We start from the raw sequence: 20,207 nt of genomic DNA, 5'->3' as shown, positions 1-20,207 counted from the left end.
CTGGGTGACAAACCACATAAATTATTAGCAAGACAGCTAAGGCATGTACAGGCATCTAGAGCTATTCACAAAATAAAAGACAAGAAGGGTAAAATAGTAACAGATCCGCATGATATTAATAAATGCTTTGCACAGTTTTACTCAGAGCTATACCAATCCAAATGCGATGCTACTGATCCACTAACTATGGAACGCTTTCTCGCTGAATGTGAACTTCCTTAACTAGACATGGGGGCAGCTTCTGCACTCGATGCAGGGATAACTTTAGAGGAAATGAACACAGCGATAGCACAATTTCCAAACAGCAAGGCCCCTGTGCCTGATGGATATGTAATAGAATTCTATAAGAAGTACTGTGCCAGTCAAGCTCCACTTATGTTGCGAATGTTTAAACAATCCAAAGAAAATGCCAAACTCCCGCAAACACTGTATGAGGCTACAATAGCACTGATCTTGAAAAAAGATAGAGATTCCATGGAGATGTCGTCTTATCGCCCCGTGTCGTTACTCCCCATAGAAAACAAGGTGTTGACAAAGATATTGGCAAACCGATTGAAAACATATATTTCTGACATCATACACCCTGACCAGACAGGTTTTATCCCGGGCCGACATATACACTACAATTTGAGACGTCTTTTCAATGTAATGTATCACGATCATAAGGTTGAGGCAGTGGTAATAGCTCTTGATGCAGAGAAGGCGTTTGACCGGATTGAGTGGAAATATATGATGTCGGTTCTGGAGCACTTCGGGTTCGGAAAGGAATTTATTAATTGGATAAGAATTATTTATGCACACCCAATGGCGTCCGTGGTAACCAATCAAGAAATGTTGCAGTCATTCCGCTTGTTCAAGGGGTGCCGACAGGGGTGCCCTATTTCACCTGCTCTCTTCGCTATAGCCATGGAACCCCTTGCTACTGGCATTTAGGCATGTGCCTGATATAGCTTCTGTTAAAATAAAGGACACACAGCACAAAATTTCCCTATATGCAGACGATGTTCTTTTGTTTTTGTCCAAACCTAAAACTTCTATTCCACCCTTACTTAACTTGATAAACACATTTGGCTCCTTCTCTGGCTACAAGATAAACTGGCAAAAAAGTGAGTTGATGCCAATATCACGGCCTGTGGATATGCAATTTCTGCAATCTACCCCGTTTAGAACAGTGATGGACAAGTTCACAAGCCTTGGCATTGTAGTGACAAGAGACCTTGATCAGCTATTGAAAGTGAATTGGGACATGAAAATATATCAGCTTAAACAAAATATAGATTTTTGGAAATCTCCTTGGTTGGTCGTATAAAAATGGTTGTCCTACCCAGGTTTCTTTACCTCTTCCAATGTCTACCCAATTTCATACCACAAAGCTATTTTAAGAAACTGGATTCAATAGTAGCTCCATTTTTATGGGATAACAAAGCAGCCAGAATTTCAAAGAAGCATTTATGCAAGTACAAAATAGAGGGTGGCTTTGGCCTTCCTCACTTTAAACTGTATTATTGGGCTGCTAATCTGAACATTGTGTCTTTCTGGAGGGAAAGCTTACCTGCGATGAGACAGAAGGATATGCCTGCATGGCTTTTGATTGAGCAGGCCTCCTGTCAACGTTCCTCACTCCCTGCACTTGTTAATAGCCCATCATATGTGAAAAAATCCACTTATGACTCTAACCCAGTCATTTGTCATATGCTTAGGATCTGGAAACAGATGAGGTATTTTCTTAACATACCCACTGTATACATTGACAGCCCGATTTGCCTGAATCATGCTTTCCACCCTGCATTGGATGATGTGGTGTTTTCACAGTGGAGGGAGAAGGGGCTCACAACAATTGGTAATCTATACATAGATGGTCAGTTAGCTTCATTTCAACAATTGCAGGGAAAGTTCAACATGCCAACAACACATTTTTTCAGATACCTCCAAATCAGGAATTTCGTAAGGACACATATCCCACAGTATGGCATGAAGCCAAATAGTCCTACATTAGATAGCTTGATCCTTGTCAAACCCCATTCAAAAGGGTCGGTCTCTATACTGTATGATGTGCTACAGGCCCACATAGAGGTATCCACAGACACCATTAAAAGGGCTTGGGAACAAGAACTTGGGTCAGAAAGCTCAGATGAGGACTGGGTAGAAGCTCCCAGGAATATAAACCACAGTTCAGTGAATGCCAGACACAACCTTGTACAGTTTAAGGTGATACACAGGTTACATTACTCAAAAGTAAAACTGCATAAAATATTCCCGGACACCTCACCACCGTGTGAGAGGTGCAAGCAGGATGAGGGGACGTTGACCCACTTATTCTGGACATGTCCTAAGTTACATGTTTACTGGGCTCTCATATTTGATTATTTATCTAGAGCCTTTGATAGAGTTCTAGCCCCAGACCCATTGACCACTCTGTTTGGTACAGTTGATGGGAATAACCACGAAGGGAAAGCTGTCTCTCTTTGTACTCTATTAAAAAGGCTCATATTGCAATTTTGGAAACTGGAGACTGTACCTACCTTTGAAATGTGGTTACGGGATTTAGGGAATGTAATACATATGGAAAAGATTCGATACAATACCTCCAATAAAGTCCAATGTTTTACAAAATATGGAAGCCGATACTGGATAAATGGTCTAGTCCCGCTTCATAACTGGGTTGACGATCTGCTGCTACTCTGTGCTGTACTCCACTCAACATTTATTTTTGGCTTAACTACACTGCTTGTAATGACTATATGCTGTCTTCATATACATGTACCACCTAATAGGATTTAGTTTTATTTTGTGTATGTGTGAGTTAAGTTTTGTTTTGTCCTCTAAATTTGGCCACCCCATTCAACAGTACAATGAATGGCATTGTTAGTATTGCTGTCTTTTTTATTTGATTTTTTATTGTAAAATAATAAACATATTATACAATTTAAAAAAGAGTTCAGTATGTCAAATCGGAGGACCTGTTGTCCGGACCTCTGGCAGTCTCTATGGGGGTGCCACAGGGTTCAATTCTTGGGCCGACTCTCTTCTCTGTATACATCAATGATGTCGCTCTCGCTGCTGGTGATTCTCTGATCCACCTCTACGCAGACGACACCATTCTGTATACCTCTGGCCCTTCTTTGGACACTGTGTTAACTAACCACCAGATGAGCTTCAATGCCATACAACTCTCCTTCCGTGGCCTCCAACTGCTCTTAAATGCAAGTAAAACTAAATGCATGCTCTTCAACGTTTTGCTGCGTGCGCCTGCCCGCCCGTCCAGCATCACTATTCTGGACGGTTCTGACTTAACCGTAATTGCTGGACTATTAAGCGCACCTGAATATAAACCGCACCAACTGATTTTTAAAAAAAAAGTATTTTGTACATAAATAAGCCGCACATGTCTATAGGCCGCAGGTGCCTACCGGTACATTGAAACAAATGAACTTTACACAGCCTTTAAACGAAACACGGCTTGTAACAAAAATTAAACAGTAGCCTACCAGTAAAGTCATTGGTCACTATCTTCCTCCTCCTGTTCACTGAAACCACTGAAGTCATCTCCTTCGGTGTCGGAGTTGAATAGCCTCAGAATTGCTTCATCCGATGTTGGATCGTTTTCATTGTCGCTCTCATCACTTTCATCCGGAGGCAAATTCCCCGCTGAACTGCCCTCAACAACACGCAGCAGTCCAGCCTTTCGAAACCCGTTGATGATAGTGGATTTTTTGACAATGCTCCACGCTGTCAGGACCCACTGGCTGACTTGACCATAAGTGGCTCTTCGCATGCGGCCCGTTTTAGTGAAGGATTTCTCCCCACTTGTCATCCAAGCCTCCCACTGAACACGGAGCGCCACCTTAAATGCACGATTTACACTGATGTCCAGTGGCTGCAAATACTTTGTTGTGCCCCCAGGAATCACAGCTGGAATTGAGTTTGTCCTCTTGATGGCTTCTTTCACAGAATCTGTTATGTGGGCCCTCATGCTGTCCAACACGAGCAATGCCTTGTTCTTGAGAAAGAATCCTCCCGGTCGCTTGCCGTAACACTCCTTATGCCATTCATGCATTAGGCCTTCCGTCATCCATCCTTTCTTGTTGACTTTCACAACAATTCCTCTCTGGAATGTTTCTTTTGGCATCGTCATGCGTTTAAAAATCAACATCGGTGGAAGCTTTTCTCCCGATGCCGTGCAGCTCAGAACACAGGTGAAGTGCCTTTTCTCCCGATGCCGTGCAGCTCAGAACACAGGTGAAGTGCCTTTTCTCCCGATGCCGTGCAGCTCAGAACACAGGTGAAGTGCCTTTTCTCCCGATGCCGTGCAGCTCAGAACACAGGTGAAGTGCCTTTTCTCCCGATGCCGTGCAGCTCAGAACACAGGTGAAGTGCCTTTTCTCCCGATGCCGTGCAGCTCAGAACACAGGTGAAGTGCCTTTTTTCATGCCCAGTTGTTTTCAGCGTGACGGATGATTCGCCTTTCCTGTTGACAGTCCGAGTGAGAGGCAGGTCAAACGTCAGAGGAACCTCATCCATATTTATGATATCGTGCGGGCCGATGGAATGCTCCTCTATCTTTGCATCAGTGAATTTGCGGAAGTTTGAAACGTTTTCCTCGTAGTCGGGAGGGAGCTGCTGACACAGACTCGTCCGTAACCCTGATGGACAGGCCTTTACGTCTCATAAATCTTAGACACCACGATGGTCCACCTCTAAAATCCTCAAACTTCATTGCGGTGGGGATTGTTTTGGCTTTCAGTCGGATCTGCACAGTTGAAACACCTCGGCCGTCTGCTCTCTGTGTGTTGACCCAGTCTTCAAGCTCATTTTCTAGTTCGGGCCATCTGCTTTTCTTCCCTTTGAGAGCTTTTGTCGTCTTTTTGCAATGAGTCAGTTCCTCACACTGCTGTTTCCAACGTCTTATCATTGACTCATTAAGGCCAAGCTCCCGTGCAACAGCTCTATTTCCTTTTCCAACAGCCAGATCGATCGCCTTCAACTTGAAAGCTGCATCATATGCATTTCTCCGTGTCTTTGCCATGATGAGGGTGACAAAATGACTACCGTAATCAGAATGATGGGAAGTTTGAGCGCGCTCGATTTACGTCACATTATGTGACGGTGCTCAGTTTTTTGGCGGCATGAATCTTATGAAAGCGGGAAAAAATCCATAAATTAGCCGCGTCATTGTATAAACCGCGAGGTTCAAAGCGTGGGAAAAAAGTAGCGGCTTATAGTCCAGAAATTACGGTAGATTATGTGGACAACTACAAATACCTAGGTGTCTGGTTAGACTGTAAACTCTCCTTCCAGACTCACATTAAACATCTCCAATCCCAAAAACATCTAAAATCGGCTTCCTATTTCGCAACAAAGCACCCTTCACTCATGCTGCCAAACATACCCTCGTATAACTGACTATCCTACCGATCCTCGACTTCGGTGATGTCATTTACAAAATAGCCTCCAACACTCTACTCAACAAATTGGATGCAGTCTATCACAGTGCCATCCGTTTTGTCACCAAAGCTCCATATACCACTGCGACCTGTATGCTCTCGTTGGCTGGCCCTCGCTTCATACTCGTCGCCAAACCCACTGCCTCCAGGTCATCTACAAGTCTCTGCTTGGTAAAGCCCCGCCTTATCTCAGCTCACTGGTCACCATAGCAGCACCCAACCGTAGCAAGCGCTTCAGCAGGTATATCTCACTGGTCACCCCCAAAGCAAATTCTGCCTTACAGTTCTCTGCTGCCAATGACTGGAACGAACTGAAAAAATCTCCCTCACTAGCTTTAAGCACCAGCTGTCAGAGCAGCTCACAGATCACTGCACCTGTACATAGCTCATCTGTAAATAGCCCATCCAATCTACCTCATCCCCATACTTTATTTATTTATTTATCTTGCTCCTTTGCACCCCAGTGTCTCTACTTGCACATTCATCTTCTGCACACCCTACCACTCCAGTGTTTAATTGCTATATTCTAATTACTTTTCCACCGTGGCCTATTTATTGCCTTACCTCTTATCCTACCTCATTTGCACATGCTGTATATAGATTTTTCTACTGTATTATTGATTGTATGTTTGTTTATTCCATGTGTAACTCTGTGTTGTTGTATGTGTCGAACTGCTTTGCTTTATCTTGGCCAGGTCACAGTTGTAAATGAGAACTTGTTCTCGACTAGCCTACCTGGTTAAATAAAGGTGAAATAAATAAAATAAAATGGCAAAGGGTGTGTACACTGAAGAATCTCAAATATAAAATATATTTGATTTGTTTAACACTTTTTTTGGTTACTACATGATTCCATATGTGTTATTTCAAAGTATTGATGTCTTCACTATTATTCTACAATGTAGAAAATAGTAAGAATAAAGAAAAACCCTTGAATGGGTAGGTGTGTCCAAACTTTTGACTGGTACTATTCATTTCCAATGGAGCGCTCCGTTTGCCTTGCAGCATTGCGTTGCAGAAGCAGTTGCAATGCGTTCTGTGTGGTGCATACTTTCGATTTATCGAACACATGCATTAAACTGTATGTGTAGACGGCTTGACAGAAATTATAGCAGAAGGTGAATGTTGAACTTTTGTTACATACATATGATGCTGCTGCATACCATTTTGATTGGTACTGTGCTTCTGTTGTACCTAAACGCAATGATGCTGTCCGTGTGATCGAGGCGTTAGGCCATGCCCTCATGGTCGTCATTCAGCCAGTCAGCCTTTACAAATGGAATCTGTCACATCATCCGCCTTGACGAAGTTCTTGGTCACTCCTTCATGGAAATCATCACCAAGGACATGTAGGCTATCTTTGAATATTCATCATGTTGAATGGAAATTGCCGTAGTCCACCATGCGACATTGCTGCTTTCTAGACACCACATGGCCAAGATTGACACAATGGAGGATTACTCCTACTCCCTGATAGGTGATAAACCGCGTGGCTTGTACTCCATTTCTTCTTGGTGACCAGACAGATTTATTTCATAAGGGTTTCTGCCATATGATTTGGAACTGGAAATGTTCAGCACTGAAAATCTACAGTTCTACTGAGAAGGGCCCAAATTATTATTTTGGGGATCACAATTTTCCCCACAGATAGATTCCATCAATGTAATTGTATAATTTACAAATCGCCCATATATTTTTTAGTACATATGTATTCCCTTATTTTCCCCTAACCCTACCACCCCTCACCTAATTGGAGCAAACTAATGGACAACAACAGCCTTCTACATCCAGCTTATACATACTATATACATTTTACGGACACAGTATATTTTACAATAATTATATTTTGTTTGTTTATAGTCCCGTCCTTCAGCGACCCTCAACCTCCCATCTATCTGAACACATCCAGTTTTCATGTCTATTTGCCATATATTTTTGAACTGTTCTGCGATGTTCCACAACAGTTCTGAACCTTTTCTGTTCTCGTAGTTTCTACAGATTGTAAATGAAAGATAAACCTTTTTGCTAAGAGTATTATTGATCGATTGACTATGACTTTTTAAATCACCAAGCAGTGCTATTTGCAGAGTTGGCTCCAGGTAAATGTTGCAATTTCTTCAGCCAAAAAATATGGACAGTACCAAAACAAATGATCTAATGACTCTGCCTCCTCACAGCAAAATCTGAAGAGCTGGTATGGTTGTATCACCCATATATATAACATTATATTGGTTTCAAGAAAGTTTTGAATCCAGCTTAGTTGTGTGTATCAGTTCATAAACCATGGGCTCAAGCTGGCTAGATTTACATCTAGGTTATTTTGATTGTCTCCCTGTATAGCCTAAATAAATAAGCCTAATATGTCAAATGAGCTATTTGAGTACATTTATTTGAAAAATCTATTAATGGAGACGAAATGAGAAAATTCCACGTTTTTATCATGTTAGATATGAAAACAGAGACCGTTTGAACAGATGGAAGGCCTAATCTTTCTGGTTTTGTTATGACAGGGCAGTTGGTGCTCGGAGACACTGATATATTTGGTAGTGGAGCAGCTGTCTGGTTTACTAGTGGCTGGAATGATAAGGTGTGGGGGGAGTAATTAGACATTTACACATTGCTATGACACGTTAATGGCTTGGGAAAACTGGAAAATAACTCTTTGTAGTCCTGCTGTTCAAATGTCCGCAATAAAAATCATTTCAATTTGATGGAGGGCTGTTCTGTATAGAAAACATCCTGCTTCAAACCTGCTCAATCGTGGCTTTAAATAACTGGAATGAATGACATTTACCCTACTAATAGGTCTGTGGTTGCTAGGCTGCCAGTGTGTCTTCTAGAGGCGTTGAAATGGTGCCTGGGGCTGCTTTAGGGCAGTGACAGCCTTTCGAGAAAATAACCCAGGCTCACCTCTGCACACATGATTTATTCAGGAGAGTGTGGTGTCCTGTTCATGGAGACCCTGAGCGCCCTGCTTCCCTCTGCACAGAGCAGCAGCATATTTTCAACCCCACTCTGACGGCTCTGGGCTGCTACACCTCCACTCTATCCACCAACCTTCACTTCACCTCCACTCTATCCACCCACCTTCACTTCGCCTCCACTCTATCCACCTACCTTCACTTCACCTCTATCTACCCATCTCCACTCCACCTCTATCCACCCACCTTCACTTCACCTCTATCCTCTATCTACCCACCTCCACTCTATCCACCTACCTTCACTTCACCTCTATCTACCCACCTCCACTCCACCTCTATCCACCCACCTTCACTTCACCTCTATCCTCTATCTACCCACCTCCACTCCACCTCTATCCACCCACCTTCACTTCACCTCTATCCTCTATCCACCCACCTCCACTCCACCTCTATCTACCCACCTTCACTTTACCTCTATCCTCTATCCACCCACCTTCACTTCAACTCTATCCTCTATCCACCCACCTTCACTCCACCTCCACTCGACCTCTATCCACCCACCTCCACTCCACCTCTATCCACCCACCTTCACTTCACCTCTATCCTCTATCTACCCACCTCCACTCTATCCACCTACCTTCACTTCACCTCTATCTACCCACCTTCAGTTTACCTCTATCCTCTATCCACCCACCTTCACTCCACCTCTATCTACCCGCCTCCACTCCACCTCTATCTACCCACCTCCACTCCACCTCTATCCACCCACCTTCACTCCACCTCTACCCACCCACCTTCACTCCACCTCTGTCCACCCACCTCCACTCCACCTCTATCCACCCACCTCCAATCCACCTCTATCCACCCACCTTCACTCCACCTCTATCCACCCACCTTCACTCCACCTCTATCCACCCACCTCCTCTCCACCTCTATCCACCCACCTTCACTTCACTTCTATCTACCCACCTCCACTCCACCTCTATCTACCCACCTCCACTCCACCTCTATCCACCCACCTTCACTCCACCTCTATCCACCCACCTCCACTCCACCTCTATCCACCCACCTTCACTCCACTTCTATCTACCCACCTCCACTCCACCTCTATCTACCCACCTTCACTCCACCTCTATCTACCCACCTTCACTTTACCTCTATCCTCTATCCACCCACCTCTATCCACCCACCTTCAATTCACCTCTATCCTCTATCCACCCACCTCTGTCCACCCACCTCCATTCCACCTCTATCCACCCACCTCCACTCCATCTCTATCCACCCACCTCCACTCCACCTCTTTCCACCCATCTTCACTTCATTTCTATCTACCCATCTCCGTTCCACCTCTATCCACCCACCTTCACTTCACCTCTATCCTCTATCCACCCACCTCCACTCCACCTCTATCCACCCACCTTCACTTCATCTCTATCCTCTATCCACCCACCTCCACTCCACCTCTATCTACCCACCTCCACTCCACCTCTATCTACCCACCTTACATTTACATTGAACATTTAAGTCATTTAGCAGACGCTCTTATCCAGAGCGACTTACAAATTGGTGCATACACCTTATGACATCCAGTGGAACAGCCACTTTACAATAGTGCATCTAAATATTTTTAGGGGGGTGAGAAGGATTACTTACCCTATCACTTTACCTCTATCCTCTATCCACCCACCTTCACTTCACCTCTATCCTCTATCCACCCACCTCTGTCCACCCACCTCCACTCCACCTCTATCCACCCACCCAACTCTATCCACTCTACCTCTACTCTACCTCTATCCACCCACCTCCACTCCACCTCTATCCACCCACCCAACTCTATCCACTCTACCTCTATCCACCCACCTCCACTCCACCTCTATCCACCCACCCAACTCTATCCACTCTACCTCTACTCTACCTCTATCCACCCACCTCCACTCCACCTCTATCCACCCACCTCCACTCCACCTCTATCTACCCACCTCCACTCCACCTCTATCCACCCACCTCCACTCCACCTCTATCCCCTATCTACCCACCTCCACTCCACCTCTTTCCACCCACCTTCATTTCACCTCTATCTACCCACCTCCACTCCACCTCTATCCATCCACCTCTATCCACTCCACCTCTATCCACCCACCTCTATCCACCCAACTCCACTCCACCTCTATCCACCCACCTCCACTCCACCCCTGTCCACCCAACTTCTCTCCACCTCTATCCACCCACCTTCACTCCACCTCTGTCCACTAACCTCACTCCACCCCTGTGTACTCCAGTAACAACAATTAACCTGTGGGCCAGAGTCAGTGGCATTGCTGGTACTGTAAGTATAGCTTGATAAGATTCAGGTTTAGCTCTTTGTGTTCAGTGTTTGTTCCGTTTTGTGTGTGGGGTAGTGTACTAATGACTTTCCGTGTGCTGCTCTAGGGAACCACTCTGCACTGAGACTTTCGTATCCTGCCTCCCCAGATTTAGAGTCCGGCCTCCCCAAATTTAGTATCCGGCCTCCCCAGATGTAGTATCCTGTCTCCCCAGATGTAGTATCCTGTCTCCCCAGATGTAGTATCCTGTCTCCCCAGATGTAGTATCCGGCCTCCCCAGATGTAGTATCCTGTCTCCCCAGATGTAGTATCCTGTCTCCCCAGATGTAGTATCCGGCCTCCCCAGATTTATTATCCGGCCTCCCCAGATGTAGTATCCTGTCTCCCCAGATGTAGTATCCTGTCTCCCCAGATGTAGTATCCTGTCTCCCCAGATGTAGTATCCTGTCTCCCCAGATGTAGTATCCTGTCTCCCCAGATGTAGTATCCTGTCTCCCCAGATGTAGTATCCTGTCTCCCCAGATGTAGTATCCGGCCTCCCCAGATGTAGTATCCTGTCTCCCCAGATGTAGTATCCGGCCTCCCCAGATGTAGTATCCGGCCTCCCCAGATTTATTATCCGGCCTCCCCAGATGTAGTATCCTGTCTCCCCAGATGTAGTATCCTGTCTCCCCAGATGTAGTATCCTGTCTCCCCAGATGTAGTATCCTGTCTCCCCAGATATAGTATCCGGCCTCCCCAGATGTAGTATCCGGCCTCCCCAGATGTAGTATCCGGTCTCCCCAGATGTAGTATCCGGTCTCCCCAGATTTAGTATCCGGTCTCCCCAGATTTAGTATCTGGTCTCCCCAGATGTAGTATCCTGTCTCCCCAGATTTAGTATCCGGTCTCCCCAGATTTAGTATCTGGTCTCCCCAGATGTAGTATCCTGTCTCCCCAGATGTAGTATCAGGCCTCCCCAGATTTCGTTCTCAGTTTTTTACTTAATGATTTTGGTCACTTTTCTGATATTTGTTTCTGTGACGTTGTATATGAAAGGTAAGATAAATAAAATGGCATTTCCCAATGGTCCATTTTCAACAAAGAAACGACTCATTTGGACATAGCAAAATACTCTGCATTTGAAGGGAAATGGAGGGTTGGAAAAGCTAATGAAAATCAGAAAAGATGAGTGGAGCTGATGATTAGTAGACCATTGTTATGTTGTGTCTTACTGTTCAAGTGTTGGACAAAGCGTTTTTCCTATCACCCTTTCATATCTCATCATATATCCAAAAGTCCATCATTGTTTTTATAGAACACATATTGTAACAGATTATATTTAGGTTTTAAACCTCAAAGTACCAATTCATCTTCTTACACATTATTTGCATAGCTAAGTCATAATACTAATCCCTGACATCAATTTGCGAGCTGAACACCTTCTTCGCCCGCTTTGAGGATAATGCAGTGCCACCGACGGTGCCCGCTAAAGGACTGTGGGCTCTCGTTCTCTGTGGCCGACGTGAGTAAGACATTTATGCGTGTTAACCCTCACAAGGCTGCCAGCCCAGACGGTGGTCCCTAGCCACGTCCTCAGGCCATGCGCAGACCAGCTGGATGGTGTATGTATTTACGGACATATTCAATCTCTCCCTATCCCAGTCTGTTGTCCCCACTTGCTTCAAGATGTCCACCATTGTTCCTATTCCCAAGAAAGCTAAGGTAACTGAACTAAATGACTATCGCTACGTAGTACTCACTTCTGTCATCATGAAGTGCTTTGAGATGCTAGTTTAGGATCATATCACCTCATATACCCTATACCCACTTCAATTTGGATACCGCCCCAATAGATCCACAGACGATACAATCGCACACCACACTGCCCTATCCCATCTGGACAAGAGGAATACCTATGTAAGAATGCTGTTCATTGACTATAGCTCAGCCTTCAACACCATAGTACCCTCCAAGCTCATCATTAAGGTCGGGGCCCTGGGTCTGAACCCCGCCCTGTGCAACTGGGTCCTGGACTTCCTGACGGGCTGCCCCCCCCTCCTGATCCTCAACACTGGGCCCCCACAAGGTTGCGTGCTCAGACCCCTCCTGTACTCCCTGTTCACTCTTGACTGCGTGGCCATCTATGCCTACAACTCAATCATCAAGTTTGCAGATGACACAACAGTAGTAGGCCTGATTACCAACAATGACGAGAGCCTACAGGGAGGAGGTGAGGGCCCTGGCGGTGTGGTGCCAGGAAAATAACCTCTCCCGCAACGTCAACAAAACAAAGGAGCTGATTGTGGACTTCAGGAAACAGCAGAGGGAGCACGCCAATATCCAAAGTGACGGGACTGAAGTGAAGAATGTGGAAAGTTCCTCGGCATACACATCACTGACACAGACAGGAGGCTGAAGAAATTTGTCTTGGCACCTAAATCTTTTACAGATGCACAATTGAGATCGCCTGGTACGTCAACTGCACCGCCCAAAACCGCAGGGCTCTCCAGAGGGTGGCGCGGTCTGCGCAACGCATCACCGGGGGCACACTGCCTACCCTACAGGACACCTACAGCACCCAATGCCACAAGAAGGCCAAAAAGATCATCAAGGACATCAACCACCCGAGCCACGTCCTGTTCACCCAGCTACCACCCAGAAGGCGAGGTCAGTACAGGTGCATCAAAGCTGGGACAGAGAGACTGAAAAACAGCTTCTATCTCAAGGATTACTGTTAAATAGCCATCACTACCCAGCTACCACCCGGTTACTCAAACCTGAACCGTAGAGGCTGCTGCCCCATATACATAGACATGGAATCACTGGTCACTTTAATAATGGAACACTGGTCACTTTAATAATGTTTACATACTACTTTACTCATCTCATATGTATGTACTGTATTCTATTCTACTGTGTTTTAGTCAATGCCACTCCGACATTACTCATCCTAATGTTGATATATTTCTTAATTCCATTATTTTACTTTTAGATTTGTGTGTATTGTTATGAATAGTTAGATACTACTGCACTGTTGGAGCTAGGAACACAAGCATTTCACAACACCTGCAAAAATATGTGCATGTGACCAATACAATTTGATTTGATTGTGAGCTTTGATTTCATTTTCACCCAAAACATGTTTGACAGTAGCCAATGACAAGGTCTGTGAACATAGGAGTAATATTTGCCATTCTTTTTGACAGATTCCATCAAACTTTCCTGTTAACTCCTGTTATCACATATTACTGGCCACCGTGAAACCTTCACCTACTGTCGGGAGACCTTGCCTGTCTATGACCTTATGTGACTTGGCTTGACTTTACTGAAATGGCAACAAGCTTGAAAAACTGTTGACAACTCAAAGGACAACTTCACTGAAATGATTCTTTCATGCCACAGAATCAGGTTGTTCTGTTCAGTTTATTTTCTTAAGAAGCCTCAGGATATAGGATACTGAGGATACATCTCATGTTTCTTTCAGGAATTCTAACATTAGTTTAATAAACCTTTTTTCGACTTATTCCCGGACCCTTATACTCTAGAATGAGACTACAATTCTCAGTCTCCAAGTTGCTGTTTTATCAGCGAAAAATAATTCTCAGAAATGCTTAAATTGCCACAGGGGCAGTGCTTCTGTACTTGCTTTTGTTTTGATCTTCTGACTATCACCCTCTCTCTCTGGGTGATGAGGTAGAGCAGGTCACCCTCTCTCTCTGGGTGATGAGGTAGAGCAGGTCACTCTCTCTCTGGGTGATGGGGTAGAGCAGGTCTCTCTCTGGGTGATGGGATAGAGCAGGTCTCTCTCTGGGTGAGGTTTAGAGCAGGTCTCTCTCTGGGTGAGGAGGTAAAGCAGGTCTCTGGGTGAGGAAGTAAAGCAGGTCTCTCCGGGTGAGGAGGTAAAGGAGGTCTCTCTGGGTGAGGAGGTAAAGCAGGTCTCTCTGGGTGAGCAGGTAAAGCAGGTCTCTGGGTGAGGAGGTGAAGCAGGTCTCTCTGGGTGAGGAGGTAATGCAGGTCTCTCTGGGTGAGGAGGTAGAGCAGGTCTCTCTGGGTGAGGAGGTAGAGCAGGTCTCTGGTGTGATGAGGTAGAGCAGGTCTCTTGGTGATGAGGTAGAGCAGGTCTCTCTCTGGGTGAGGAGGTAGAGCAGGTCTCTCTCTGGGTGACGAGGTAGAGCAGGTCTCTCTCTCTCTCTGGGTGAGGATGTAGTGCAGGTCTCTCAGGGTGAGGCGGTAGAGCAGGTCTCTGGGTGAGGAGGTAGAACAGGTCTCTCTGGGTGAGGAGGTAGAGCAGGTCTTTCTCTGGGTGAGGCGGTAGAGCAGGTCTCTGGGTGAGGAGGTAGAGCAGGTCTCTGGGTGAGGAGGTAGAGCAGGTCTCTCTCTCTGGGTGAGGCGGTAGAGCAGGTCTCTCTCTGGGTGAGGAGGTAGAGCAGGTCTCTCTGGGTGAGGAGGTAGAGCAGGTCTCACTCTGGGTGAGGAGGTAGAGCAGGTCTCTCTCTGGGTGAGGAGGTAGAGCAGGTCTCTCTGGGTGAGGAGGTAGAGCAGCTCTCTCTGGGTGAGGAGGTAGAGCAGGTCTCTCTCTGGGTGAGGAGGTAGAGCAGGTCTCTCTCTGGGTGAGGAGGTAAAGCAAGTCTCTGGGTGACGAGGTAAAGCAGGTCTCTGGGTGAGGAAGTAAAGCAGGTCTCTCCGGGTGAGGCGGTAGAGCAGGTCTCTCTCTGGGTGAGGAGGTAAAGCAGGTCTCTAGGTGAGGAGGTAAAGCAGGTCTCTCTGGGTGAGGAGGTAAAGCAGGTCTCTGGGTGAGGAGGTAAAGCAGGTCTCTCTTGGTGAGGAGGTAAAGCAGGTCTCTCTGGGTGAGGAGGTAGAGCAGGTCTCTGGGTGATGAGGTAGAGCAGGTCTCTTGGTGATGAGGTAGAGCAGGTCTCTCTTTGGGTGAGGAGGTAGAGCAGGTCCCTCTCTCTCTGGGATCTGGATGTAGAGCAGGTCTCTCTCTGGGTGAGGCGGTAGAGCAGGTCTCTCTGGGTGAGGAGGTAGAGCAGGTCTCTCTCTGGGTGAGGCGGTAGAGCAGGTCTCTGGGTGAGGAGGTAGAGCAGGTCTCTGGGTGAGGAAGTAGAGCAGGTCTCTGGGTGAGGAGGTAGAGCAGGTCTCTGGGTGAGGAGGTAGAGCAGGTCTCTCACTCTGGGTGAGGCGGTAGAGCAGGTCTCTCTCTCTCTGGGTGAGGCGGTAGAGCAGGTCTCTCTCTCTGGGTGAGGCGGTAGAGCAGGTCTCTCTCTCTGGGTGAGGAGGTAGAGCAGGTCTCTCTCTGGGTGAGGAGGTATAGCATGTCTCTCTCTGGGTAAGGAGGTAGAGCAGGTCTCTCTCTGAGTGAGGAGGTAGAGCAGGTCTCTCTCTGGGTGAGGAGGTAGAACAGGTCTCTCTGGGTGAGGAGGTAGAGCAGGTCTCTCGGTGAGGCGGTAGAGCAGGTCTCTCTCTCTGGGTGAGGAGGTAGAGCAGGTCTCTCTCTGGGTGAGGAGGTAGAGCAGGTCTCTCTGGGTGAGGAGGTAGAGCAGGTCTCTCTCTGGGTGAGGAGGTAGAGCAGGTCTCTCTGGGTGAGGAGGTAGAGCAGGTCTCTCTCTGGGTGAGGAGGTAGAGCAAGTCTCTCTGGGTGAGGAGGTAGAGCAGGTCTCTCTGGGTGAGGAGGTAGAGCAGGTCTCTCGGTGAGGCGGTAGAGCAGGTCTCTCTCTCTGGGTGAGGAGGTAGAGCAGGTCTCTCTCTGGGTGAGGAGGTATAGCAGGTCTCTGGGTGAGGAGGTAGAGCAGGTCTCTCTGGGTGAGGAGGTAGAGCAGGTCTCTGGGTGAGGCGGTAGAGCAGGTCTCTCTCTCTCTGGGTGAGGAGGTAGAGCAGGTCTCTCTCTGGGTGAGGAGGTATAGCAGGTCTCTGGGTGAGGAGGTAGAGCAGGTCTCTCTGGGTGAGGAGGTAGAGCAGGTCTCTGGGTGAGGAGGTAGAACAGGTCTCTCTCACTCACTCCTTCATAATGCAGCATTGTCCACGATTTACCCAGTTTTATCAGTTCTGCTTGACTGCTTCAAGCTTGTCATCTACGCTCTTAGAAAAAAGGGATCCAAAATGGGTATTTGGCTGTCCACATAGGAGAACCCTTTTAGGTTCCATATAGAACCCTCTGTAGAAAGGTTTCCACATGGAACCCAAAATGGTTCTACCTGCAACTAAAAAGGGTTTTTACAAAGGGTTCGCCTTTAAGGTTCTAGACTTTTTTAAAGGTGAGAGTGTAGTGTCGTTAGATTATGAGTAAGAGTGAAGTTAGATTATAATGACTTTGACCAGACCGATTCACAGCATGACCAAGCGATAGGCCTACCGCATGTCTATTACTATATCATTTATCATTGACTTTCAGGCATTTGTATGAATTTCAGAGGAAATGTATGAATAAACAATCTTATCAATTAGAAACTAGAGTTGGTTCTTAGTGAAAGCATGCCTCCTGGCAGAAATGTTGCTTTTGGTGAAATGACACAAAACAAAGCAATGAGTGTAGGGGTTGAATGCATAAATACTTTCCCCAGTTCTCACACACTCACATTCTGAATTGAAATATCACTCACAACTTTTCACTCTGCTCCTGTTACATTTGTGTTAGTGGGTCGGAGTGCGGAACCTACGCATTTCTGTGCATTGAGGACCAAGAATATACACAAGGAGTGGGCTCTGAATTCTTGCTTAATCTACAGACAAAGGGAGAACAGGTATTCGGGCCTCGTCTTTGATTCAAATGCCAAGCGATTTATAGACCGTACATATTTAAATAAATGGAGTGTGAAGTTGTGACCTGCCAGAGGGGTGGATATCTCAGCACAGCTAACAGTACAAGCTACAATCCAGTGGGTCTCGGACATACAGTGCTCTAGTGTAGTGCGAATGGCTCCATCTCCTCCTTGCAGCAATGTGCTAGTATGTAGAACATGTCCTGTATTTGTATTATGTAAATAACGTGCTTAGAGCTGATTAGACAAATCTACTCTCTGTCTTTTAGATGTTGATCGTGTTTCCCACTCTTTTGCCCTAGTTTCAACCGATCCCCCGAGCACAGGATGAAGGGTCGGACAGACGCCCCACGCGATAGGTGAGGGTCTACCTTTTTTTAAAACTTGACAATCATGGTTAGTTTTTTTCTGAGTGACTCGTTAATTTTAGTCGTTCGTTTGACCTGCATGATCGGAATATAGATCATGCTGCAGACTGCATTGAGAATACAAAATATGTTTAGAAATGTTAATTGATGGCATGGTGCAAGAATGAATGGGATTCATTGATTATTGAATGTTATGATGGACACGGCTTTGTAGAATTAAAACATACACAAGAACGAATCGTTTGGGGGTCTGCAGTTCGCGAACGATGTTGTGCTGATCACACTCATGGCAGTTAAGCAATGCATTCCGACAATAGTTGTTCACAATCTCGTCCGGTTTCGTCCACAGCTAGACCAACTGTCAAATGTATCAATAAATCATCTTATTTGTTTGCCTACCAATCAACAACTCTACATTGTTTAGAGCAGACGTTTACAAGTATCGGTCACAAATGACAGCTCCAATAAGCCCCCTATGGTGAACGAAATGTGGCTTGTAGGAGGTAGAAACATGACTCTTTCATGTTTTCAGTTCATCGTTCGCCGGTAGGGGGTCCTGTGGGCTCTAGGCATTACTGACTCAAATGAACGAAATTAGTCGAGAGATTTCTTCTGTTGATTTAACGAGTCGAAAAGATCGGAGTCAGTAAAAGAGCCAAACTTCCCATCAGTTCTGCCCATGGTGCCTCTTCCTCTCACTTGTTTCTGGCTTCCGCTCTCACTCTGAACCCCAGTCGTATTTGGGGTGGGGGATTGCAATGTGTGGCATTGCCTCTAAGCAAAGCTATGGTACTGAAAAGTGACTTTGTACTGTTTTCAATCAATTAATGTAGAGAATAGATTACATTTCCAATGTACTTTTATAAAATCCGCTAATGCTCTTTGGCTGGTAGCACTTTATTTCACGCTACATAAATGACTGTCTATTTATTAAGAAATTACATGGTAAATACACATCAATAACCTATGAATTACTTGCTTGTTTCTAATATTTCCCTCCCTAACCCAGGGGCTGGTTGGTGGGGGTTATCTTCTTCATCCTGGGACTCGGGACGCTGCTACCATGGAACTTCTTCATGACCGCCTCCATGGTAAACCTAACATGCGTCTATAACCACAGGTCCAGGATCAGATAGTTATTTAGTCCCCTAACGGCTACATTTAGCATATAGGGTAAATCTGATCCTAGATATGTGGTTTTGTGCAACTTTAGACAGATCTAGGATCAGATCTACTCTGGCTCAGGTTCAACACTGTATGTATGATACATACACACTTGTTGAACCTTATCCAAAGTAGAACATTGACTTCTTAAGGAATTCAGTTGAAAAGTAAGTCTTTTTTGAAAATCAGGCGAAACTGTTATTTTATGTTACCCTTTTTTTGCCAGGTAAGTTGACTGAGGACACATGCTCATTTACAGCAATGACCTGGGGAATAGTTACAGGGCAGAGGAGGAATACGCCAATTGGAAGCTGGGGATGGTTAGATGGCCATGATGGGCAGATTCGGAATTTAGCCAAGACACCGGGGTTAACACCCCAACTCTTACGATAAGTGCCATGAGATTGTTAGTGACCACAGAGAGTCAGGACACCAGTTTAACTTCCCATCTGAAAGAGGGCACTGTACACAGGGCAATGTCCCCAATCACTGCCCTGGGGCATTGGGATATATACAGTGCATTCGGAAAGTATCCAGACCCTTTGACTTTTTCCACATTTTGTTATGTTACAGCCTTATTCAAAAAATTATTACATTGTCGTCGTCGTCCCCCATCAATCTACACACAATACCCCATAATGACAAAGCAAAAATACGTTTTTAGATTTATTAAAAAAAATAAAAAAATAAAACTGAAATATCACATTTACATAAGTATTCAGACCCAGTAGTCAGTACTTTGTTGAAGCACCTAAGGCAGTGGTTACAGCCTCGAGTCTTCTTGGGTATGACGCTACAAGCTTGGCACAACTGAATTTGGGGAGTTTCTCCCATTCTTCTCTGCAGATCCTCTCAAGCTCTGTCAGGTTGAATGAGGAGTGTCGCTGCACAGCTATTTTCAGGTCTCTCCAGAGATGTTCGATCGGGTTCAAGTCCCTGCTCTCGCGGGGCCACTCAAGGACATTGAGACTTGTCCCGAAGCCATTCCTGCGTTGTCTTGGCTGTGTGCTTAGGGTCATTGTCCTGTTGGGAAGTGAGCCTTTGCCACAGTCTGAGGTCCTGAGCGCTCTGGAGCAGGTTTTCATCAAGGATCTTTCCTTCGATACTGACTAGTCTCCCAGTCCATCCCGCTGAAAAACATCCCCACAGCATGATGCTGCTACCACCATGCTTCACTATAGGGATGGTGCCAGGTTTCCTCCAAACGTGACTCTTGGCTTTCAGGCCAAAGAGTTCAAGCTTGGTT

The 20,207-nt window shown here is 45.9% G+C and overlaps 1 protein-coding gene across 2 annotated transcripts in view; it reads left to right on the top strand.

The window, feature by feature from the left end:
• The window catches only part of LOC118391907 (equilibrative nucleoside transporter 2-like), a 48,254-nt gene that overhangs the window by 15,761 nt on the left and 12,286 nt on the right, over window positions 1–20,207 (top strand). Inside the window, exons 2-4 of one of the 2 annotated variants that reach the window (XM_052459425.1) lie at window positions 17,306–17,411; window positions 17,732–17,788; window positions 18,807–18,888. In XM_052459425.1, the coding sequence (XP_052315385.1) occupies window positions 17,757–17,788; window positions 18,807–18,888 (114 nt within the window). In that variant the 5' untranslated portion in view covers window positions 17,306–17,411; window positions 17,732–17,756. The remainder of the gene's footprint in view (window positions 1–17,305; window positions 17,412–17,731; window positions 17,789–18,806; window positions 18,889–20,207) is intronic. The other variant, XM_052459424.1, reaches the window with a different exon arrangement.

This window comes from Oncorhynchus keta, chromosome 13 (assembly GCF_023373465.1).
Source record: "Oncorhynchus keta strain PuntledgeMale-10-30-2019 chromosome 13, Oket_V2, whole genome shotgun sequence".
Classification (NCBI taxonomy): domain Eukaryota; kingdom Metazoa; phylum Chordata; class Actinopteri; order Salmoniformes; family Salmonidae; genus Oncorhynchus; species Oncorhynchus keta.
This window is presented reverse-complemented; position numbering and strand designations above follow the sequence as displayed.